Source organism: Tenrec ecaudatus, chromosome 2 (genome assembly GCF_050624435.1).
Source record: "Tenrec ecaudatus isolate mTenEca1 chromosome 2, mTenEca1.hap1, whole genome shotgun sequence".
Lineage (NCBI taxonomy): Eukaryota > Metazoa > Chordata > Mammalia > Afrosoricida > Tenrecidae > Tenrec > Tenrec ecaudatus.
This window is the reverse complement of record NC_134531.1, coordinates 140,042,493-140,068,512: the sequence shown is the minus strand read 5'-3', so window position 1 is coordinate 140,068,512 and position 26,020 is coordinate 140,042,493. Positions and strand designations below refer to the sequence as shown.

At 38.2% G+C, this 26,020-nt stretch overlaps 1 protein-coding gene across 2 annotated transcripts in view; it reads right to left on the bottom strand.

The window, feature by feature from the left end:
* Positions 1-26,020, bottom strand: part of SEC24A (SEC24 homolog A, COPII component) — a 94,302-nt gene that overhangs the window by 11,178 nt on the left and 57,104 nt on the right. For both annotated transcript variants that reach the window (XM_075541568.1, XM_075541567.1), the window contains 8 exons: positions 22,807-22,862; positions 20,599-20,805; positions 19,144-19,264; positions 18,695-18,853; positions 12,148-12,321; positions 4,978-5,088; positions 3,307-3,482; positions 1,042-1,179 (listed from right to left, as the gene is read on the bottom strand). In XM_075541568.1, the coding sequence (XP_075397683.1) occupies positions 1,042-1,179; positions 3,307-3,482; positions 4,978-5,088; positions 12,148-12,321; positions 18,695-18,853; positions 19,144-19,264; positions 20,599-20,805; positions 22,807-22,862 (1,142 nt within the window). The remainder of the gene's footprint in view (positions 1-1,041; positions 1,180-3,306; positions 3,483-4,977; positions 5,089-12,147; positions 12,322-18,694; positions 18,854-19,143; positions 19,265-20,598; positions 20,806-22,806; positions 22,863-26,020) is intronic.

Below are 26,020 nucleotides of genomic sequence, written 5' to 3'. Positions count from 1 at the left end.
TCTGGATAAACCATGTTCAGGAATGGTAGCCGACCACCATCCAGTCTGGGGCTGATGGCAAAGGCAGTGGTGGTTTGTGGAGGCAACTAGCCACATGCAGCGGATCCACCTCCTGTTCCTGACAGGCCTTCTTCCCCTGCTGCTCCAGGTGACTAGAGACCAACTGCTGTGCTTTGAAAGGGATGAGTCTGGCTAATGGCAAAAATCGTGCTGCAAGTGATACTAGTGAGCTTTTTCTTTTAAAAATATTTTTGGCTTAGAGTGGTGGAAAATTCATATTAATTAAGGGCAGGATTGCATAGTTGATTAACTGTCAGAAGTTGTAACAAGTTGAAACATTTGCTAAAACATTGTGTGGTAGATATCTTTACAACAATGAAAAACAACACACATGTCATTTTTGAGGTTGTACAATGGACTACCTCCTGGGACTAGGTTAGGTTCATGGTTTCATGGGATATCCCGGGCAATTAGCCTAATGATGCATTTGATCACCCTATTCTGCCTCCTAGTTCACTGTATCCTCCCTTGTGAACAGTTGTCCCGGGCACGTCAGTTGGTCGGGATCAACTTGATGACAGTGAGTTTGCTTTAGCTTGGGTTTATGGGTTTCGATTTATGTTTATACTTATAAATTAAACATGGGTAAATGTCCAATGAAGGGCTGAACGTGCTACAACCTACACATCTCCCCCCTTTAACTCAAGGACAGTGACACGGGACAATGACTTGGGATTTTCAGATGGACTTTTACGCCTAGAATATTCTTTTCAGAACAATTTATTTAAATAAATAAACAAAGGTTGAATCGTTCAATTTGTTAATCATATCATTTACTTAGATACACTTTATGTATTTTTCTTAGTAAATGTAAAGAAAGTCACTAATTTCAGGTGCAAACAGAATTTTTTTATTCAAACTTAGTGAAGAAATAAATTATAAAGCTTTAAAAAACATATAAGCCCTTTCTCATTTCTGTATTTGATTCCATATCATTAGGCTTCTACACTTAATAAAAGTACAACAATGAAACAACCTTACCTCATCTGAGAGGTTATCCACTCGATACAAACTGGGATGAGTTGTTAGCATAAGGTAAATCAGGGGCTGATTTTTCACTTGACACATAGCAAAAATGCGCTCATCTAGACGAACATTTGTCCCAGTCTGGAATGATTTCTGTAACAAAAAACAATGCCCCCACCCAGGAGAGAAAAATCTATTTTAAAAGTATGTAAAAAACTTTATAAATGCTAGATCTTTTAAGAATATCTTCAGATAAAATTAGCAAATTTATCATTAACTATTCTTTGAAAAATACCATATTTATTATACAGTGGCTATTCTCGATCAAAAGCCTAAAGAAATTAATTATTCAATCAGGACAAAGGCATTTGACGTGCTTTCTACCCAGGACGAGTAGTCATGTAGCAATCTCAGCAAGGCCACGAGAAGGCTGAAGTGACACTGTAGATGACGAAACGAAAGCCCGTAACAGGACCTAATAAAGAAGTGATGGTTAGCCTGGCTGTCTTTATTTCTCCCCCAGGAAGAGAAACTGAATGATACAAACCACATGTGCAGATCGACCAACAAACAAGCAGAGAACCTTCGAGCAGCCGCTGACTAGTGGAACACAGGAAATCAGGACCTTTTTAGGCCTCACGCCTTCTTCGGGGCTCTGTGTGCCCCCCTATTCTCCATCTGAGGAGGCCGATGGGAGTGCCTATAATCTTAGGGGTCACAATAGCTTTCTGGAGACTCATACTTTGAGGTAAGATTTTAAGCATTTAAATTGATAGGAAAAATAAAAAGAAAGACTAGCAAAAAAAAGACTAGTAACGAAATTATATATTAAAACAAGTCTAGACACTGTAGATAAAGGAAAATTCGAAAAGGCTCTGAGGCCTTTTGCAATTGGCACAGGGATAGTCATTAGGGAAGAGAAAAGAGTATTGTAGGAAATGAAAGAAGATAATATCTATATATTGGTTTTAAAAATGAAAATCATATGTACTAGGTGGAATCCTGGGTGGTGTAAACAGTTAACATACACAGCTGTGAAGTGAAAGGTTGGAGGTTCAAGACCACTTAGAGGAACTACAGAATAAAAGTCTGGCAATTTACTTATAAAACACCAGCCATTAAAAACTACGGAGCACATTTTACTGTGATATGCATGGGCTGCCACTGAGCAGAATCAACTTGGGGGTAACTGGTATGGTAAGCACTAGGAATTGTTCTAGGTGCTGGGACTTACTGGTGAATGAAAGATGAAAATCCTTACTCTAATAAGGTAGAGGTAGAAAATAAATAAGTATAACTGTTAGTAGTAAGTGCTATGGGAAATAAAATAAAAGAGGGAAGAATAAAGAAGATCAGAGTAAAGGTGGGATGGGATGAGGAGAGACAGATGCAGAATAAACAGACCAGAGATGGCAAGCCTCAGTTAAATACAGCATTTGAGGAAAGAGCTCAGATTTGTAAATATTAAAATATATTTACTTTCTGTGAGGGTACATTATATTTGGAAGTAAAACACATCATTGGAGTAAAAGAAACAACAGCTGTAGATTCAAATGCCATTCAGAGGAAGGAGGAGCAGCCTGCCTTACACTTGGGAGAGGCAATGTAGCAGGCAGGCTGGGTTGATTATGGCAGTGGAAAAAGAAACCTTCTCCACCAGCTCAGGCTTTTCTTCCTTTCTATGAGGGGGAAAGCGGGGAGGTAGGGAGAGACATACATAATTGTCAAGTGTAAATCTGTACAGGAAAGAGGTGCAGATGAAAAGGCAACTGCCAGAAAAATCACATTTGAGCTTAAAGACAAGGGAAGCGCACGCCACATCATGGAAATGAGCAGGCAGGTTTGAGTAGGTCTATCTAAAGACCCTTATGAAGAGTCATGGGGCTGAACTAATGCAGGGAGGAGGGCAGGGCCATGAAGAGTCTCATGTGTGACTCCTTCCTTCAAGATAAAATATTTTTGAAAATATGGATAAAAAGAAAACTGATCATCCCACGAATCTTAGATAACATTTACGGAATGCTTACTTAGTAAGCATTTCTTATTACCAAGGCACGCGCTTTAGATCTGCTATTGGTGAACTTCTTTGGTTATAAATCTGTTCAAAGTTCGAATAAGAGCTAGGGTCCATGTCCTCAGAAAACATAACTGGTGTGAAGTTACATAGATAATGCTTAGGAGTTCAAAGGATAAAACACTTGGCATTTCACATTCCCTGCAGAGTTCTGGCTCCTCTGCTCCACCCTCACCCCCCCACCTCCTCCTTTCCTTTTTCCTTACCTGCTTAAGAAGAGCCAACACAAAGAGTGGGAAAAGCCGCAAAGAAAAAGGAACCATGAGTCCAGGATGCTGGTTACTTAGGACGGAAGAACGGTAAGCTGAGAGGGAGTCAATGACAGCGTTCACGAGGGCATCGCGAGCATCACTCAGACTGGCAGTGACGGACCTGTCAACAGCTAATGGAGGTGGAGAGCGAGACAAAAGAGAAGACGATAAGGCTTAGCAACACCACTGTCAATGGTATAAAAGACCATTTGAAAAATTATACAAAGTCTCCCTCCAGTTGATTACATACACAAGAGGCAAACAGCAATTAAAACAGTTGGGAAAGACTGAGAAATGAAAGCGGAAACAGTGGAAGGAAATGGGATAAATGATAATACATCAAGGGGTTTTAAATAATTAAGTTGAAACAAACAAATAAATCATTGAATGTAAAACTGATGATGTGCTTTGTAGACATTTCCCTAAATCACAATAAAAAAGTTAAAAAGAAAATCCATGCTTTGGATAATCAAACTGACCCCTGAAGTAATGCTACTCTGCTCCTTCTTCACTGTATGACAACTTGGCAAGTAAGCTTTCTGAGCTCTAGTGTCTGGTAAAATGGGAAAAACTGCATTTCATTGAATCTAAGATGCTACTGATTAAAATTCATCACGATATATCACTAACAAAAAATACTGCAATGAACAAATAATGCTTCTCAGCACATATAATTTTTATTTTAGACTTACTAAAATAGCTCTTAGAGTTACTTAGACAGATTTCTATCATCTATCCTGCTACTCTGATTATAAGCCTTTCTACATGCTTAACACCTTTTCTTTTCAGATTTAAGCTAATAAACTACTTGTACCTACCTTGTAGGAGAAAATATGCAAGGATTAAATTGACAATGAGTTGTATAGATATTTGAAAAAGGGACCCAAAATTTAAAAAATTAAAAAGAATCAAGAAGCCAACTATATCTGAAAAAGAAATAAAGAGGTAGCAATATCTATAACATTTTTGCTAGGCCACATGATTTGGTTAATGGTCAAAGCTAAAAAACTGAAGTGTGGTAGGAAATTGGTTTTCCATGATTCCAAGTATAATGTTTAATAATCTTTATGGTGCACTTCAAGCTCTTATAATCTAAGTTAATAAACTTAGAAAAAGCAATGAAGTATTAGTGTTATGCACTAAGTAAGAGGAGGTTATTTAAGCTCAACAGATAAATCAATAGAGACAGAAAATAACTTAGTGGTTGCCTGAGGCCAGTGGAGAAGGGTCAGAGAAGTGTGTTGTGACTGCAGCTGGCATGTGGTTTCTTTGTGGGGTGACGAAATGCTCTGAAATGACACTGGTGATGACAGCACGACCCTGTACATACGCTAGGAACAACTGAATTATATACTGAAAATGAGAGAAATGTCAAGGCATATTAAGTTACACTTCAATAAAGCTGTTTAAATGCTGCAAACGATAAGCCCATTAACTTAAGTCAAACACATCACAGGCACACACACAAGGAAAAAGATATTCTTTTTTATCATGGAAAATAATAATACTATCATCTGCAGAAGATTATTTCATTCAAATTATTTAACAGGTATCACTTAAAGAAAAACAAAGCTACATGTCTAATAATATTACCTATAAAATATTTAAAAAGATAATAACTCTTACCCATATTGGCCAATAACCCTGCTATTGCTTGAACATCAGCCCCAAGAAATATTTCATTCAGAGTTGAAACTACAGGCAAACACAAGGTATGAACACGGATTCTTCTTTCACCTTTGGGGAAAAGATATAACTGATGGTAAGGAAAATATTTAAATGGTTTATATCAGTCACGCACAGTCAGGTTGGCTGCTCAGAAGCCCCAGCTGCTCCTCGGGAGAAACACAGGGCTCCTACTCCACAGGTAGTCTCAGAATATCACAGGGCCGCTTTACCCTGTCTGATGGGGGCACCATCACTCAGCACTGACTGGATGGCAGTGAGTTTCTATTTTTGAGTTTGTGGAAAAACCACTGAGATTTATTTATTTATTTATAATCACAGATTTAGAACTCAATAGAGTTATACAGTATGTAGACACAGTGTCAAAAGTTTAACAAGTAAAACTGTGAAGTTTTAGTTCCTGACTACACAATCCCTTGCTGAAGCTCTTTCTAAAAAGAGAACAGCAATTATACTCAAGTGATTGTAATACATTAATTTGCTTGGGGTTTTGATTATTTTTTTAAAAGTCTCTTTTTCTGAACTTTACAGCTATATTTTGAATTTACATGTGTGGTAAAAGATATGACTACTCTACCCAACATGTGTTCTGTAGTCTGCTTTGACATTTAAAATCCTGAATAATCATACTTTGCTTTTTAATCACAGAAATAATTTTTAAAGAAATAAGCTAAATGGTCACTAAGCTTTCTGTTTTATAACTATTCAAAATAACAAATATCAACAATTGTACATCAAACTATACACAAAAATTCAAAGTAGATCAGAGACCTAAATGTAAAAGTGAAAATTATAATGTTCCTGGAAGATAATATAGGGAAAAAAACTAGGGGACCCGATTTTCAGAATAAATAGCCTGTCAAACAAAATTTTAAAATGCACAAATGATAGAAGATAAAACTGTTAACTGGGACTTCATAAAAATTAAATACTAATGCTCACCCAAACACGTTACCAAAAGGGGAGATAAAGAACTTACACCAATGACGTATGTGATAAAGGTTTGATTTTTAAATTATAACGAAAACAAACAACTCACAATAAAGACAATCTACTTAAAAAATGGCAAAGGACAGGAACACACACTTCACTAAAGAAGGCATATTAAGGCAATCAATAAATAGTGAAAACATTTGCAATCATGAGCCATTTAAAAACCAAACAAGACCACTGCCACTGAGTTAATTCTGACTCATAGCAACTCAATATAGGGTTTCTGAAACTGTGGATCTTTAGTGGAGGAGCTGCTTCATCTTTGTCTTGAAGAACAGCTGGTGGGTAGAACTGCACATCAAAACCACAAGGAGATACTATCTTACCATGGCAAGAATGCCACTGATCCATCCCACCTCTCAACAACAACAACAACAACAACAACAATACATTCCGGTGAGGTTGAGGGGAGACTAAACTCTTGTATATTGTTGGAGTGGTAAAATGGTAATAATCATATGGAAAACAGAAAGGTGCTCCCTCCGAAAGCAAGAATATGAGTATCTTATGATTCAGCAATCCCACTCCAGAGTATAAGAAAGGGCAGCAACTTTCACTAGCTAAATTGTTTCTTTTCCCCAACCGCACTTCTGAGTATTGTATTCTTGGTCATCTCAGCCTCTAGACTCAACTATATTCCATTCCCCAAGTTTCCATTCTCTAATTCTATCTAATCTCCCACTGCCCCACCCCCACTTGATTGGGAGGTTAAAGGATTTTATAAGACCTACTTTCAGGTTCCTACATTAGAGGCATAGTTAACTTGCTGAAAAGAGTTGAAAATGGGTTCAACTCTTGCTTCATTCTACCACCAGTGTAAATCTCATCACCAACTATTAAAGAATGTTTTGCTGGCGGCATAGTACTGAGACTTGCTAGAATAATGGTTCTAGAAGAAAGTTCTAGAACACAGTCAGGATTTTTCTGGGTTCATTCTCCACTAGCTTACTTATGATCTCTGCCACACAGAGCCTCAGTACGTCTGTGCAACAGAATGATGATCACCCAGAGTCACGTCAGAGTACATATTGAGACAACAGTTGCACCTTTCGAGAGTGAACTTTGCCAATGAAGACCAAAAACAGAGAGGAGGGCTTCCACAAGTGCATGGGACATTTTCATTTAATTTTCCCACCACATGTTAAAGCCCTCTCATATATTAGTATGTGGGTATGTCAAAAAAGACTTGCTACAAAATCACTGTAGTTTATTAGGTGTCATCAAGTTGGCTCCAACTCACAGTGGCCCATGTGCAAAAGGACAAAATACTACCTGGTCCATTTTTTTACAACCTCTAATTTTCCCAAGTCCATCCTCTGTACATTCCACATTTTAATTAAGAGTGGATGTTGACAGCTGTTTCTTCTCATTTTGAATCATATCCTCTCCACAAATAAATCATGTCTTGAAAGCCGAAGCTTCTTTGGGAAGGCAGCCCTTCCAGTTGTGTTTTGAGCACCGTCCACCCTGAGGGGCCCATCTTCCGGCACAATACCAGATAATGTTCCACTGCTGTTCCTAAGGTGTTCAGGGCCTGGTTTTCCACAAAGTGGACTGGACTGCATCTTCCTTCTTCCTAGTCTGTTCTAAGCTGGGAGCCCTGTGAAAACCTGTTCACTATGGATGCTCCGCTGGTGGCACAGCTCCCAGCATCACCAAGTGACAGGTGAGTGGGCCTCAAGACTGACTGCCATTCAGTCAATGCTGACTCAAAGCGACCTGCAGGGGTCACTGCTTATGGAGTAAAAAGCCCAGTCATTCTCCGGAGGAGCTGCTGGTGGTTTTGGACGGCCCAGGGTATGAATTACACCACCAGGGCTCTATAAAATAGCAGAAGCTCTGATTCAATGAAACTATCGAAACGCGAAGCTGCCAGGAAGCTAAGGGGAGGTGGGGGGAGAAAGGGAGAACCGATCACAATGATCTACATATAACCCCTCCCAGGGGGATGGACGACAGAAAGTAGGTGAAGGGAGATATTGGTCAGCCTAAGACAAAAATTTTGTTACAAATTATCAAGGGTTCATAAAGAAGGGAGGGGAGGGGGGAAATGAGCTGATACCAAGGACTCAAGTAGAAAGAAAATATTTTGAAAAGGATGATGGCAACATATGTACAATGTGCTTGACACAATGGATGTATGTATAGAATGTGATCAGAGCTGTACGAGCCCCCAATAAAATGATTTTTTTAAAAACACACAAAAAAAGCCGTGAAGCTGCTGTTTCTTATTTCTGAAGACAGTGTTTGTGTCTAACTGCCCCCCACCCCTGGAAGAATTCTGCACTCTAATATCACATCAAAAAGCAGTATTGGCATCCCCAGGGGCTCAAATACCATTCCTTTTAAGTGTTCTTTGAATTTTATGGCCAAAAATGTCTAGAAGGTTAACACTGAGGTTGTAGGGTGATGGAGTTAAAGTTCCCCAACAAAGGTTCTATGGGACAGTCTTTGCTGTCATTACAGAATAAACAGGTCCATTGTCAGGATGGAGAGAAATCCTTGCAATAATGTTCCTGCCCTTTTTCTCCCCACTGCCCTTGTCCATTTTCTTAGTTTTCTTCATAATAAACCCCTGTGACTAGTGATAAAAAGACGTAACAACACAAATGTGCTTGACACAATGTATGTATGCATTGTGATAAGAGTTGTATGAGCCCCCAATGAAATGATTAAAAAAAAAGATGTAACAACATGGCAGGATCCATGTCAAATATACTATGTCAGTGAGAGAAGACAGATTTAAAAGGGTATATACTATGTGATTCCATTTTTTTTTTCTACTACACATTAGAAAAGCAGGTGTTTATTTAAAAGCACACAGTAAAGTTACAGGCCTCAACATGGGACTGTTACCACAACCTACTAAGTAATTTTTTCCAAAAGACTATTGAATAGTGTTTATGGAATGCATACCTTGGGTTTATGTGTATATAAAAAGTTAGAGAGCAGAGAGATTTATCGTGGAGGTAGTCAGGAATTTCTGCAATTTTTGTGTAGCCCGTTTTTTATAGTGCATTTGTATTACTAAAAACTGAAAAGACCCTGAAGATTTGCGTTTTAATTGGTATAGAAAATTAAAGATAAAAAAATTAAAGATGATACTTAAATATTCATCCACATCAGATTAGAGCAGTGATTCTCAACCTGTGGGTCGTGACCCCTTTGGGGATTGAGTCACCCTTTCACAGGGGTCACCTGATTTATAACAGTAGCAAAGTTACAGTGATGAAGTAGCAACAAAATAATTTTATGGTCGAAGGGTCATCACCACATGAGGAACTGTATTAAAGGGTCTTGGCATTAGGAAGGTTGAGAACCACTGGATTGGAGTATCATATATACACTTGATAGTAGTTTTTTGGGGTGAGTAATTCAATGATTTATTCTTTGTACTCTGTTAGTAGTATTCTAACAAGTATAGAAAATGGATAACATTTTCCAAATACTTTTCTTGCATGCCCAAAATAGTAATAATGACTTCAAATAAAAGCAGCTATAATGACCTTACTTGAAATGTGGTCAGAACCTTCATCAATTGAGGGTCTTCTTTGTTGAAGACTCAGGAATAGTCTTGATTAGCTGCCATTCAATAAAATAGGTCACCAAAAAATTGGCTTTGCTAAGTCTTTCCATTTACCTCCCCTTTTTTCCCCTCCATAAATAATCAGAGTGGTTGCCTTTGATTGCAGGTCTATGGTCGACACATGAGAAATTTGGAAAGTTTCTTAGAAATAAAGATACTTGGGACCCACTCCATTTATAAGATGTTATGGGAAAGGCAAAACTAGGGACAGAAAAGAGATGAGTGGCATTTAGTGATGGAAGATGGGAAAGGTGTTCACTATAAAGAGGAACAGAGAAATTTTCAGGGGGGAGTTGCTTGTATATCTTGATGGTGGTAGTTACATAACAGTCTTTCAGAACTTGTGGAACTATATACTACAAAGCTGCATTTTACTGTATGTAAGTTACACATTAATTTTAAAAAAGAGTAACAAGAAAATTCAATGAGCAGAAAAGGGACTAAACTATCCTTTCATTAAATGCAAAATGGGATATTCTATGACAGCGTTGAGTCACGACCCCTTTGGGGGTCAAACGACCCTTTCACAGGGGTTGCCTGAGACCATTGGAAAACACATATTTCCGATGGTTTTAGGAACCAAGACACTGCTCCTCAATCCGTCTCCAGGAGGGTATGCCCATATAGAGATACATCCACATACGAGTACCCGGCATGAAGACTGTTATCCATGCTACACCATGATTAAAGACAAAATTTCATTTGTAATTAGAAATAAATATTTCACAATCTATAATTACATATTATTTTTGTGATTAATCACTATGCTTTAATTATGTTCAATTTGTAACAATGAATATATATTCTGCATATCAGATATTTACATGACGATTAATAACAGTAGCAAAATTACAGTTATGAAGTAGCAATGGAAAATTATTTTAAGATCGGGGTCAGCACATGAAGAACTGTATTAAAGGGTCACAACATTAAGAAGGTTGAGAACCACTGTTCTAAGATAGGATAGATTATATGTGTATTATATTTAATATTAATATATATTCACAAAGGTCAGAATGAGTATTCAACTCAACTGCAATGGATTTGGTTATTTGCTCTTTTGAATCAGAAATCCAACATACTTCATCCTACATTTAAAGTGGTGCTGCGTATTCATTATAGGAGTCCTCGAGCCCTGGTGGTATAGTGGTTACACGTTGGGCTGCTAACTACAAGGCCAGCAATTTGAAACCACCCGACGCTCCTTGGCATCAGGTCCTCTTTTTTCCTCCTCCCCCTTCCCTCCCTCCACCCCCATGAGCCCTTGATAATTTATAAATTATTATTTTGTCATTATCTTGCCCTGTCCAACATCTCCCTTCACCCACTATTCTGTTGTCTGTCCCCCAGGGAGGAGGTCACATGTAGATCCTTGTAAATGGTTCCCTCTTTCCAACCCACTCTCCCTCTACCCTCCCAGTATCGCCACTCACACAGCTGGTCCTGAAGGGATCCTCCACCCTAGATTACCTGTGTCTCCAGCTCCTATCTGCACCAGTGTACATCCTCTGGTCTAGCCAGACTTGCAAGGTAGAATTTGGATCATGATAGTGGGGGGTGAGGAAGCATTTAGGAACGAGAGGAAAGCTGTATTTTTCATTGGTGCTACATCGCACCTTGACTGGCTCGTCTCCTCCCCTAGACCCCTCTGCAAGGGAATCTCCCGTGGCCGAAAAATGGACTTTGAGTGTCCACTCTGCACCACCCCCGCCATTCACTATGGAAAGATTTTTTTTTTTCTGACAATGCCTTATACCTGATCCCTTCTACACCTTGTGATCACACAAGCTGGTGTGCTTCTTCCATGTGGGCTTTGTTGCTTCTGAGCTAGATGGCCACTTGTTTACCTCCTTTCCTTTATTTTTATCCTTAACTCTTACCAGTATATGAGGGAGTTTCAAAACATTTGTGGAAAAATGGAGCTAAAGATAATGAAAAATTTCCAAACTTTTTGAACCTATCTTGTATGAGATATAGTTTTACTTATTTATCATGTTTATTGTTTGTCTTCCCTTCTAGAATTAAGTTTTATTGTGGGGGGAGGCCAGACGCTTACAGACATCCTCCCTGAGGACAGTTAGTCAACAGACTACAGGGTAGGCCTTGCTCCCTGCTGCTGGGGACAATAAACTATGATGCTGTAGTACCATCTAATACATAGTTCGAGTATCTGATACATAGTTCCCTCAATAGGTAGGTGTTAAAATACATAAACTAAAACAAATTAGAAAATGAACACCAGCTATCTCGCTTGATCAACAGGAGCACTAATGCTCGAAGAGGAACAATAGGCCTCTACTGAAAGGAGTTGCTGCTAACTGCCTTTGAGGGGGCGCTACCTTATGGGGCCCTCCTCTGGTGCACAATGAAAAGCTGCCCAGTCCCAACCCACCATCAGGATCGCTGGTCTGTTTGAGGCCACTGCTGCAATTACTGGAACAATCTCTGTCACTGTTTCCCTGGTGTTCACTGACCCAAGACAGGAGGGAGTTCATCTTAGGGCATGCTATAGAACTACATTTACAACTTACCTTTGCTAGATGTATACAACAGTGCTGACTGAAAAGAAACCAACTGAGTGTCAGTAAGACTCTCTTCCACGGACATCTGTACTGCATACCCAGCATCTGGGTTGACATTGGGCAAAGAGAGTAAGTCTGTTGACCGAACAAAGAAGTTCCCATGGAAAGTATGAATGGAAAGACCTAGAAGAGAAAAAGTAAACAAAATTATTTATATGTACTTATATACAGATATTTGATCCTGGCCACTTTTCAGACTGGCAAAGACAAAAAACTTCAGATACTGTAAATTATGACATTCCCCAAGAAAATAAGCTATCATCGGTGTATTTGTAATCTATGGATATTATCATTTGTTAATTATTATTTTAAAAATTATATAGAGACAGTGAAGGATAATAGATGTCTTTTTCTTTTTTCCTTGTTCAAGGTCTGTTTGTTGACCTTTAGGAGTATTTTCTGGTCCAGTCTGATGGAGTGCCATGCGCTGGCTCCAAAGTCTATTTTTGGTATTTCCTTGGGACTTCCTTGCTCTGCACCCCTTGATATTCTGTTGTACGCCCTCAGTGTTTCGCCTCGGTGTGGTGGGTCAGATTGGGCGCAATTCCCACACCACTTTGTCTCCAGTGCTGTCCCCTGTAGGGCTGTGGGTCAGTGAAGGATGTCGTGTCTCAATAGTGGGATCAGCCATATGGTCCACTCTGTGCATTGACTGCTCTGAGTAGGGATATCGTCCTCAATGCTTGCTGGGCCAGGATGTGCTCCACTCTCTCTTTCTCCCCCTTCATTTGCTCCCATGTGCTCTGATCAGACATGTCCCTCTCCCTGAGCTGTAACTTCAGTGTTGTCCTCTGAAGTAAATTCTTCTGGGGGGAGGGGCAGATGTCCACGTAGATGGGATTGGAGCCGGCCTCTCAGACTTCTCAATAGATTTCTTTTTCTTTTTGGTAGGCCACAGTATTTTATTATTCTTCATCAACACTACAATAAAAATTCATTAATTCTGCAGTCTTTAAAATTTTTTTAATTGTTTTATTAGGGGCTCATACAACTCTTATCACAACCACACATATATCAATTGTATAAAGCACATTTGTACATTCATTGCCCTCATCACTCTCAAAACATTTGCTCTCCACTTAAGCCCCTGGTATCAGCTCCTCACTTTTTCCCCTCCCTCCCTGTACCACCCTCCCTCATGAACCCTTGATAATTTATAAATGATTATTTTTAGATATCTTTTTCAATGAAGGTAGGAACATGAATCTTTTAAAAACTTATTTGTAAGATAATTTTCAAAATTCTAAATTAATGTTAGGCTATAAAAATCTTATACCTAAAAATCAATGTATAGACTTCTATAAGTACCAAATTAATATGAGTAAAAGTTTAAGTCAGAGCAAAAAAAAATTATAACACTCTCAGTCAGGTGATTTGCATATTCAACTGAATACATGGTAGAAATGAAAAGAATCAGATAGATCTATTTATACTAAAAATAATGGATCTTCAAGACTTATTGACTCAAGACTTTAAGACTTAGCAAAAGAGAAGCTATTTTACACACCCCAAAGGTGTAGTGGTTATTCAGCAGTTGACCTGTTCAAGTTTCTTTTTCTGTTTTAGGATAAGTTTCATAACAAGTCAAATACAGGCTCTTGGTAATGTGAAAAAGGATATATTTTTATATGGGTTCATAAAAATATACAAAGATATAAAACATAAAAGTTTCAAAAGTCAAATTCAAAGTTAACACACTTTTTTCTATATCAATATCTTTTATATATATATCAAAAAATTTCTCATGCATATAAAAGCCTTCTCTGCATTTATTTTTATCTTAATTTTAAATTAAAAAGTCAAGAGCATAGCTGATTTTTGAAATCACATTATCTGGGATACCTTTCTATATTTGTACATAAATAGAAACCTAAATCCTTCTATTTTCCATGATACTTATTTTTGAATTGCATTCATTATTCTTGTAAAAACTACAGGTAATTCCTCTTATCCCAGCAAGGGCACCCTCTCATTCCTTGTGTTCCAGCATTCTTACTGTAATCTCTTAGGTGTATATTGCACTTTTTCTACATAGTTATATACTTATGTATATCTCCATAGAACATATGTAACATGATATATTTGCATATATGCCACATTTTTAACATGCAATATATCCAAAGGCTGTAAGATAAAATCTTACTATCTATCCTCCCTTCTAAGGAGCATTCTGACTACACTTCTCTCAAGGAAGATTGATGCACAGTTGAAGAAACAAACACAAATCACTGTCATCAAGTTAATTCTGATTCATAGCAACTCTACAGTGACAGGGCAGAACGGCCCGGGTGGGTTTCTGAGATGTGTGAGTGGAAAGCTTTGTCTTTCTCCTGTGCAATGGCTGGTGGTTTCGAGCTGCCGAACCTGCTGCATTCACAGCCCAATGAATAACCACTACACCACTGGGGTGTATTAAATTGCTTCTATTTTGCTAAGTAGAAAATCTTAAAAGGTCAGTCAACTGTGAAAGAATGGGACATCCAATATTTCTACACAGTAGCAATCAATAAGCAAAAATCGGAAACTAACAAATTTATAATAATATTAAAAAGAATAAAACTAGCAGCGGTTCTCAACCTGTGGGATGCGACCCCTTTGGGGGTCAAACAACCTTTTCACAGGGGTCGTCCTATTCATAAGAGTAACAAAATTTCAGTGATGAAGTAGCAATGAAAATAACTTTCTGGTTGCGGGGGTCACCACAGCATGAGGAGCTGTCTGACAGGGTCGCGGCGTCAGGGAGGCTGCATTAAAGAGTCCATTTAGTAAGTGTGGACTTATATTCAGAAAACTCTAAAGCATTTTTGATGTCAATACAGATCTAAATAAGTAGCTTGTGAATGAGATATTTTTATATTGGTAATTTGGCAATATCTATCAAATTCATCTTTTGATTCAATGCAATACCTATAAAAATCCCAGTTGGGGCAAACAAATTAAAGAAGAAGGGAAAAACAACCCAGCTGGCTTCTTTGCAGAAATGAACAAGATGATTCTTAAATTCATCTGGAAATTCAAGGTGTCTAGAACAACCTTAAAAAAGAACAAAATCGGAGGAGACACAATTCCCCATTTCTTAATGACTACAAAGCAGCAGTAAACAAGACAATGTGGTAATGGAACAAGAAGAGATACATATCAACAGACTATAGGCTCACATTATCGATCAACTGACTTTTGTCAGTGGTGCAAAAGCCATTCAATGAGGGAAAGAATAACCTTTCTAAAAAAGATGCTAGGAGATTGGATATCCACAGAATAAAGTAAGCCAAAAACAAAAATTACACCTAATACAAAAATTAACTTAAGGGGAACCGATTACAAGGATCTACATATAACCTCCTTCCTGGAGAATGGACAACAGGAAAGTGGGTGAAGGGAGATGTCGGACAGTGTAAGATATGACAAAATAAAAACAATTTTTAAAATATCAAGGGTTCATGAGGGAAGGAAGGTGGGGGAGAGGGGAAATGAGCTGATACCAAGGGCTCAAGTAGAAAGCAAATGTTTTGAGAATGATGATGCTAACAGATGTACAAATGTGCTTGACACAATGGATGTATATATAGATTATGATAAGAATTGTACGAGCCCCTAATAAAATGATTAAAAGTAATAATAATAACTTAAGTGGGCCAAGAATTAATGTAAGAGAGAAAACTAGAAATCTTAGGAGAAAAGAAGGGCATAAATCTTTGTAGCCTTAGATTATGAAGTGATTTTGTCTATAAAACAGTAAAAGAAAAAAGTTATATATATATATATATGAGTAGACATCACTAAATTTGAAAACATTTATGCTTTTAAAGGGTACCAGTTGAAAAAAATAGAATGGCTAAAAAAATTCTGTAAATTATATACTCTCATCTGATAGGAGATCTTTATCTGAAACATATAATGAACTTTTACAAATCAATAATAAAATAATAAAAATTTTAAAATAGGAAAAGGTTTGAATATGCATTTCTCCCAAAATAGACAAACAGTAAATAAGCAGATGAAAAAATTTTCAATACCTTTAATTATTAGAGAAATGTAAATCAAAACCACATCAAAGTACCACTTTACATAGTCTAGGATGACTAACATAAAAAATGACAGAAAATAAGTACTGATGAAGAGGTCAGAAATAGACTCATATACTGCTAATGGAGATGTAAAACAGTACAGCCATGATGGAAAACAGTTGAGCAGTTCTTCAAAAAGTTAAGCATAGAGTTACCATATAACTCAGGTACAGACCCGAAGTTACTTGAAAGAAATTCAAACACATCCTACAAAAACTTGTACGTGAACGCTCATAGCAGCATTATTCATAACTTCCAAAGGTAGAAATCTCCACTTGTAAAGACTTTTATTTTAAATTGTGGTGTAATTCATCTTGAAGGCTGTAGTCTTGATCCCCAGTAAGTGCTTCAGGTCTTCTTCACTTTCTGGAGAGAAGGTTGTGGTATCTGTACATCGCAGCTGTTAATGACCTTGTCTCTAATCCTAAGAATGAATTCTCATTCACATAGATTATTTACTGAATATACAGATCAAAAAGTATTGTGCAAGGATACAGCCCTGGCACACACCACTCTTGATTTTCAGTCATAGAGCGCCTTCTTGTTTTACACAGCCGCCTCTCAGCGTATCCACGGGTGCTGAATGAGCACAATACTGGTTCTGGACCTCTTCGTTTTTGCAATGTTACCCATAAAGTGCTATGTTCCACACAGCCTTGACTGCCTTGGTATAGTCAATAAAAGACAGATAAACATCTTTCTGGTAGTCTCTGCTTTCAGTCAAGATCCATCTGGCATCAACAATGATATCTGTCATTACATGTTCTCTTCTGAAGCCATTTAAATTTTTGGCAGTACTGTTGTGATTATTTTTAAATTATCTTCAGCATGTGATATTAATAATACACTCTGATAATTTCCACAAATCTTCTGGGTCAACTTTCTCTGGTTATTATATTCATAACAGTTGCTAGGATTTTGTTTTGTGTTCACGTTGTTTCTTCTCTTAACTATGTATTCTGTCAGTCAGCAAAGTATGGGAGAGTGTTAATCTGGGTAGACTAGAGACACAAATCCAGGGAGACTCATATGTGTATAGTGTCTCATATAAAAGGGCAATTGTATATTGACAAAACATCCCAGTCCCATCCAGATCAAGTCGATAAGTTCAATATTACCCCATATGTCCATTCTAGTCCATATATTCCTCTTTAGACGCAAACAGTCATGCAATGACACTGAATGCAGGAAGAGCCAGCCCAGTGGGTGGAAAGTCTTGTAGATCTATTTGTGGTAGAAACATCTCAGTGAAGGCATGGCTCCTCCAGCTCCAAGGCCCTGGCTGCCATTAGCCTGTCTCCATGTGGCTTGTCAACAGGAATGTCTCATAGGGAGTGTGTGTGTGTGTGTGTGTCCTGCCTCCAGCAAGCTATTGATCTCCTTAGGGTCCCCAAATGAGGTCAGCAAGCTCTGACCTGATTGACAGGCTAAACTCCACCCCTTTACTCTTAAGTCTTAAATTGACAACAGATTATGTAACTACCATAAAGAGTTGGTTGAAATTTTTCATTATTTTAAAAATTCACATATAATTCATAAACCATACAGTTCAATGGTTTAAACATATTAAAATGTGGTACAATCATCACCACAATCCATTTTAATTGATTAATACATTTTCTTCATTCTTGTACCCATTACTATTAGCTCCTCATTATGTTATAACCTCTCCTGCTATAACCCCAAGGAATTATTAACCTAATTACTGTCTCTATAGTCTCTGGATTTCATATAAGGAAAATAATATTAAAAATCTCCAAGGACAACAAAATAAAACATAGAAAAATCTTAATCCTAGAGGAAGCAAAAGTTAATAGCCACTAGAACAAATTAAAAATGAGTCAAAGGGAAACAAATGATCATATGTTAAATTTTAACCTAACATCTACTATATTCCACTTTCCAATGCACTCTGAAGGCAAGATTATTTACATCACTGGTGGGGACTTGGTAAGTGGGTTTTCGGCTTTCACTGTCATCCATAACCTTTTGAAATCTGGGTGCTCAGATTTTAAGCTCTAACACAATTTCCTCCTTTGATTAGATTTTATTCTTTATAATTCTTGGGTCACATAGGCTGGAATGCTTCTTCTGTGTATACTGAGCTGACAGTTCACTTAGATAGTTGCTTGATGACAAGCCTTTTAGATACCAGATGGCTGAGCACACTCTGATCTCTTCACTCCACATTGCTCTAGAACCCATAACGCTTCAGTGATCGCTTCATGCGGGCAAGTGTTGGGCAAGGTCACCTCATAACAACTAACTGTTCTTAGGTTAGGGATTTTTCCCATAACCTTTTATTCCATTTTCCACACATGTTTTAAAACTCCCTCATAACTTTGAAGATTATATTTTACAAGACTATGTAAAAACAACTATATTTTTGGGTATCATAAACATTTGTTCTCCTAAGTCTGTGTCCCTACCTTTGGTACACCGAATTCTCATGACTGCTTCAAAGCCAATCTTCCGAGTGAGGTATCTTTGCAGTTCTTTCTGTAACTTCTGTGCTTGGACTGGGTTATGTTGATGGTGATAGGAGGGATAGTAATAGACACTACCTGCCGAGTACCGAGAAATACAACCTGGAAGAGAATGCACAATCCTTTTAACTATACAGCAATCTACTATTACAACCTCAAAGCAATTAAGACATTTAAATCAATCCTGCTTTATCTTTCCAAGATACAGAGGTATAGACATTTCTCTGCACTAAATATTTAGAATAAAAGACTGTACTGTTCAAAACAGACTAAATTGTTTAGAACTCTTACGAGAGAATAAAAATTCTTTTACTTGTACCCTACCTCAAATACTATCATATAAATAGTATTTAATATTCACTTGAGAAAAAATAATCATGAGAAGAACTTACCCAGAGAAGCCAGATCTGAATACTGTCCACTAAGAAGGAATAAGTCAACAGCTACCTGCTGACCAGAACAGTCCAAGGCTAATTTCTTATAGAAGTCAGTGGATGGTGTCAGATGTATTTCCTATTAATAACAAATAACAAAGATTAATCTTAAAAAATAATGACAGTAATTGTCATACATTTTAAATGTATATCAACATTGCTAAGAATGACTGCCTCTGGGTATTACACAAAGATTTTTTTTGTTAGATTTTCTGATATATTTTTTTTTAGTAAGAAGCCTTACTGCTAGTAATTTTCTATATTTTGCTTTTTAGTTTGGTTTAAATTTGTTTCTATAATTTGTTTAAAAGAAATGAAAAAAAGAGAAAGAAATGCAACCAACACAGGTACTAATTTCCTGATTAGTAAAGATAAATATTTTTTACAACTAAAATCTATTAAATGCTTACTACACTGGAAACTGTTCTAAACAATTCACACATACTATCTATTTAATCCCCTTAAGTACTCTAAGAGATAGGTGTTATCATTATTTTACACACACATACATAGGCACTTAGGAAAATTCATGAAAAATGGAATGAAATGATAATGGAATTTTCCCATAAACTTTTTAAAGACCCTCATATGGATGTAAAAAAGCAGAGCAGCAGAAATCACCTAACTATTCAAGCCATACATCCAGTGTTGCCAGGTGCTGCGGTGCTGGTCCCAACTCAAAGCGACACTGTACAACAGAGTTAAACATCGCCTGGTCCTGCACCATCCTCACGATTGTTCTCTATTTGACCCCATGCTACAGCCACTATGTCAATCCATCTTGTTGAGGGCCTTCATTTTTTGCTACCCCTCCACTTTAGCAAGTATGTCCTTTTCCAGAGATTGGTCTCTCCTGATAATATGCCCAAAATATGTGAGACAAACTCGTACCATCCTTGCCTCTAAGGAATACTGCGGCTATAGTTCTTCCAAGACACCCATTAAGCAGGAGTATTTAGGCAGTCAACACTATGATCGACACCATTATAGCAAACAACTTTTGCTCCCATAGTCTTTTGGGAAAGAGGTGTCAGACTCTATGTCTGTGCATACGAAGGGTTCAAATGCAATCCTTGACAGTCACTACTCATATATCCAACTAGGACTATTCCAAACTGGCCATCTAGGTTCTACTTTGTTCCTAAGCAGCATATTCTCTTACTCTGCCAGATTTTTCTTTCAAAGGCAAGTTGGATTGCTAGTAGCCTGCTTAAAACTCTGAGAGTGAAAGGAGGCAGATCATGTAAGAGAATAATGGAATAAGCTGGGAATGACTATATGAAAGAGAAAATGCCTACAAATCCCCTTATATTCACTCCCTTCCCCCAACTGAAAACACACACACATCAACAGACCCTATGATCGAAGGGCCAGAGCATCAGCATGAAACTTATACCAGGACAGCTGTCTCACCTTAGCAGACGACCTTTGGTTGGGTTCCTCTCGTAGTTTCAGGGCTCCCACTCCAAGAGTTGGGAGTTGTGTTTGAAAGACAGACATTCGACCACCAGTTGGGGACAGCAACTTAAAGGCAGCCTGAAGTGTAGGTCCCAAGGCACTCTGGGTCTCCAGAGTCTTTTTAAACATTTGTGGCATAGTTTTCAGTAAATCTTGGACAAGCTTGTGAAATAAAGCAAGAAAACTCAAGAGTTAGATTAAAAATATACTTTCTTTCCCCCACAGTTAGTCAATAAATAATACAATAGACGAGAGACATTGAATCATGATGATGGTTAGAGAATCTACAGACAGTACAATAAACAATGAAACTGCTCACATGACAAGAAAGCAATTTCAAGTCAACATTATAAATTGGCAAGCAAGACAAATCAAAATTGGGGCCTTATAGTCTTTGCACATGCAATCGTCCAGCAAGACTATAAGTCCAAAATGTACCAAAAGAACCATCCAGTTTATATTTATTTTACTGCCACGAAGATGGCCTTCTCAATGACTTCTACATACTCAATTCTTTTCATTTTCAAAGTGAGTTGAACTCTTCCCCTTGCAAAATGTAAAATATCCAGTAAAGTTGCTATCTAGCATTATCACTACAAAAGGAAAACAAAATGAAAAACAAACAAAAACCCAACTACCTATATTCAAGTTGTTCTTCACTACAAATAAAAAGTTATGGGTGAAAAATTCTTTTCACTATGGCAAAATCACCATTGCCAACAGCTGAGACCACGGACTTGCTAGTTTAAATGTTACCCCTATGGCATATATGCATGTACAGGGTAGACAACACCCCCCCTCAGACACATTCTGTTCACCTCTCACTGTATTATGTCATGGCAATTCCCAGGCAGGTAATAAGAGTCTCTTCTGAACTGACCCAATGACACTCTGTGAATCAGAAAAGCAAAGGGCACTGAGAGCAGCCTAGCTCATGTGCTCATTTTGTGACCAGATGCTAAACTCAGCAACCCTCCCAAGTTCCCAAAGGGCTGGCAAGACAGGTTCCCTTTAGCTTTTCCTCCTTTGTGGAAAGGCTTATTTTCGACCTTATTAAAAATAACTTGCTACAGTCTGGCTAGACCAGAGGATGTACACTGGTGCAGATGGGAGCTGGAGGCACAGGGAATCTAGGGCGGATGCTCCCTTCAGGACCAGGGGTGTGAGTGGCAATACTGGGAGGGTAGAGGGAGAGTGGGTTGGAAAGAGGGAACGATTACAAGGATCTGCATGTGACCTCCTCCCTGGGGAACGGACAACAGAAAAGGGGGTAAAGGGAGACATCGGACAGGGCAGGATATGACAAAATAATAATTTATAAATTATCAAGGGCTCATAAGGGAGGGGAAAAAAAAGGAGGACCTGATGCTAAGGGTTTAAGTGGAGAGCAAATGCTTTGAAAGTGATGAGGGCAAAGAATGTACAGATGTGCTTTACACAATTGATGTATGTATGGATTGTGATAAGAGTTGTATGAGCCCCTAATGAAACGTTTAAAAAAATAACTTGCTACATAAGACTTAAAAACAATCACCTCACAGGCAAATCAAGAGCTGCTCAATCTAATGGACTTTTAAAAAAAATTAATAAATCTTTTTATTGGGGCTCGTACAGCTCTTATCACAATCCGTACATACATCAATTGAGCAAAGCACCCTTATACATTCGTTGCACTTGTCATTCTCATAATTCACCTTCCACTTGGCTTCCTGGAATCAGCTCAGTTTCCCTTTTTTTCCCCCTCCCCCTCCCTCCCCGCTCCCCTCTTCCCCCTGGTCCCTTGATAGTTTATCTTACACTCCCCGGTGTCTTCCCTCACCCACCTCTCCATTGCCCATCTCCCAGAGAGGAAGTTACATATAGATCTCCAAGATCGGTTCTCCCTTTCTACACCCCCTTCCATCCTGGTGTCGCCACTCCTACCGCGGGTGTTGAGGGGTTCGTCTGTCCTAGATTCCCTGTGCTTCCAGATCCCTACTGCACCGCTGTGCATCCTCTGGTCTAACCAGGTCTCTAATGGACTTTTAACTATGATCAAATATAAAGTGCTACACATCTTAGAAATGTCACAGAAAGAAGCAAAGTTTACTTAAAAAGGTCATTTCAAAAATATACTCCTTCAGTATTTCAATTAAACATGTCGGGTAAGAAAATGTGCCTTACCTCTTTACTTTCATTTAAATTTACTAGTAAGTTCTCTGGCATAGGTATAAAAACATCTGAAAGAATAAAAAAATAAATATTTACTTAAAACAAAACATAATTGTTTACATTTCAAAGTAACCACCCCCACCTACAAAGAAGAGCTACCTCTCCCACTTTTGGAGTACTGTCTGTGTGTGTCCTAAGAGCCGTCAAAGGAAAGCTGATTCAGGTCGTCATTGCTTCTTGCTTGCTACCTTGTAAGAGTGTCCCAGTTAAAAAAGCATGGATCAATAAGCACTCCGAGTGCATGCACATGCTCTGGTGTTTACATTAAAGGCAATTTCGAGTCCTGCTTTCTCATCTTGCTTAGCTTTGGAAGCCACTCTGTTGTTGCTGTTGTTGTTAGGTACCATCACATTGGTCCCCTGAGTGACCCCATGCAGACAGGACAAGCCCCTGTCTGGTTCTGGGCCCTCCTCACAATTGTTCCTAAGCTGGAGCACACTACTGCAGCCACTTTACCAAGCCATCTTGATGAAGGCCTAGGGCACCGGTTCTCCACCTTCCTAATGCCGCGACCCTTTCATACAGTTCCTCATGCTATGGTGACCCCAACCATAACGTTATTCTTGTTGCTGCTTCATCACTAATTTTGCTACTGTTATGAATCCAGTGACTCCTGTGAAAGGGTCATTCAACTCCCCAAAGAGGTCGCAACCCTCAGGTTGAGAACCACTGGCTTAGAGTTACTCTAGGTTTTAAAAAATATGTTGACTAAGAAGACACACATGACTATGATTTTTCACAGAAGCAATAGAGATCACCAAACACTGTCATTCAGAAAGCAGGGGCGTTCGCAAAAGTTTCCACCAACTAATAGGACGACAAGATTAAGTAAATAATATGGCATATTAACTGACTACATCAAATGAATTTCTCAGATGTCAAATTCACTAGGAATTAAATTCCCCTTCTAAGAGGAGCACAAACATGGAAGGTAAATGGGTGGTGGTGGAAGATTATAAATGTTTCACTGTTAAGATATGCTTCACATACCAGAAACCCCATCCCTTAAAGGACATGATTCTGTGATTTTCAGAATATTCAGAATTGTGGAATTACCACTACCAAATCCCAGAACTGTTAAATCATCTCTCAACGTCATCACATGGATACTAATAGTCACACTCCCTACGTGAATTTAGCCCCTCATTCCTAAGCTTCTGGTAACCACTGATCTACTTTCTACCTCTGTGGATTGCCTACTTAGGGCATTACCTATAAATGGAACCATATAATAATGTGCTCTTTTGTGTCTGGTTTCTTTCAGATACCATAAAATTTAAAGATCTAGCTGAGTTGTAACATCTATCAGTACCTCATTCATTTTTATTGCCTTACATCCTTCTAAACTTACATCACATTTTGTTTAGCTGATGGATACTTGGGTTGTTTCCAATTTTTAGCTATGCTGGTATGAACATTCATGTAAAAATGTTTTGTTAGAGAGATGCTTTTCGTTCTCTTGGGATTCCTGCTCATGCTGCAGCTCTGAAGGGGCTTTGGGGGCACAATGGGTAAGTACTTGCCTGCTAACCAAAGGTCAGCATTTTGGGATCACCAGCAGCTCCTCAGGATGAAAGACTGATATGCTCCCATAAAATTACATAGCAAGACAAACTCACTGCCATCAAGTCGATGCAAACTACAGCTTAGGAAACCCTGTCGGGCAGTTCTACTTAGTCCTGTGGAGTTCACTGTGAGTTGGACTTGACAGTGCACAAGAGGCAGCTTTATGTTTAATTTTTTGAGGAACTGCCAATTGTTTTTCATAGTGGTTGTACTATTTTACACCCCCCCCCACACACCCGCTAGCAAAGTACATGGGTTCTCGTTTCTTCCCATCCTGGCCAGCATGTGTTATTGTTAGTCTTTTTTACTTTAGTCATTTTAATTGATGTGAGGTAGTATCTCTTTGATATTTTGTTTTGCACTTTCCTGATAATTCTGATGTGCAGTAGTCTTGTGTGCTTATTAGCTACTTAGAAGAGCCCTGCTGGTGTAGTGGTTACGAGTTGGGCTGCTAACTGCAAAGTTAGCAGTTTGAAGCCACCAGCCACTCCTCTGGAGAAAGACAGGTCTTTCTACTCTTGTACAGAGCTGTAGTCTAGGAAACCCACCAGGACAGTTCTACCCTGTCCTACAGGGTTGTTATTAGTTGGCATTAGCTCTATGGCAGTAAGTTTGTTTGTTTTTTAGCTGTTTGTATATATAAACAATTGACTGTTGAATGTATATTAAATTCTTTTGTCAATTTGGAAATTTGGCTGTCTTGATATTAAGTTGTAGAAATTCACTGTTTATGTTACAGATACACATCCCTTATCAGGCACAATTGGAATTTACTAATTCACTGCTACTCTGTAGATTATCTTCTCACTATCTTGATGGTGTCCTCTGAAACACAAATGTTTTCAGTGTCAATGAAGTCCAATTTATCTATATTTCTCTAGTTGCTTGTTTTTGATATCATATCTAAGAAGCTACCCACAGCTTAATTCAAGGCCATAAAAATTTATTTCTGAGTTTTATTCTAAGTTTTTAATTTTAGTTTTCTCATTTTGGCCTATAATCTATAAGTTTTATATATGATCTGAGATAGGGGTATACATATTCTTTTGCAACATAGGTATATATCTAGTTCTGGCTTTATGTTGTTTTGTGAATAAAGCACTATACTCATTAGCCTTAAAAAATAACAAGGGTTAATTCAAGTGAAATGCTTCTATTTCCTCTTATGTTGTTGTATCATAATGACCTATGCACAACAAAACAAAACACTGCCTGAGCCTCCTTCATCCTCACAATTTTTATGTTGGAGCATACTGTTGCATTTCCTCTCATATTCTTTAAAAGGGAAAATAATTGTCCAATCATAAACTATGTAATACAGCTTTATTTAGCTAAGAATGTTCCTTTATACTCAACCAAATGTACTTGATAAAAAATATTAACTGACTTGAGCCACAAAATATAGATAAGAGGTTTCTGAGAAATCCTAAAATTTCAGTAATACTTAGTCTGACACAATCAATAGAAATAGAACATTACATCTCCCTGATACGACTGCTGAAGACAAATGGGTGCACAGGCAAATGTGGCGAAGAAAGCTGATGGTGCCCGGCTAGCAAAAAATATAGCGTCTGGGGTTTTAAAGGCTTGAAGGTAAACG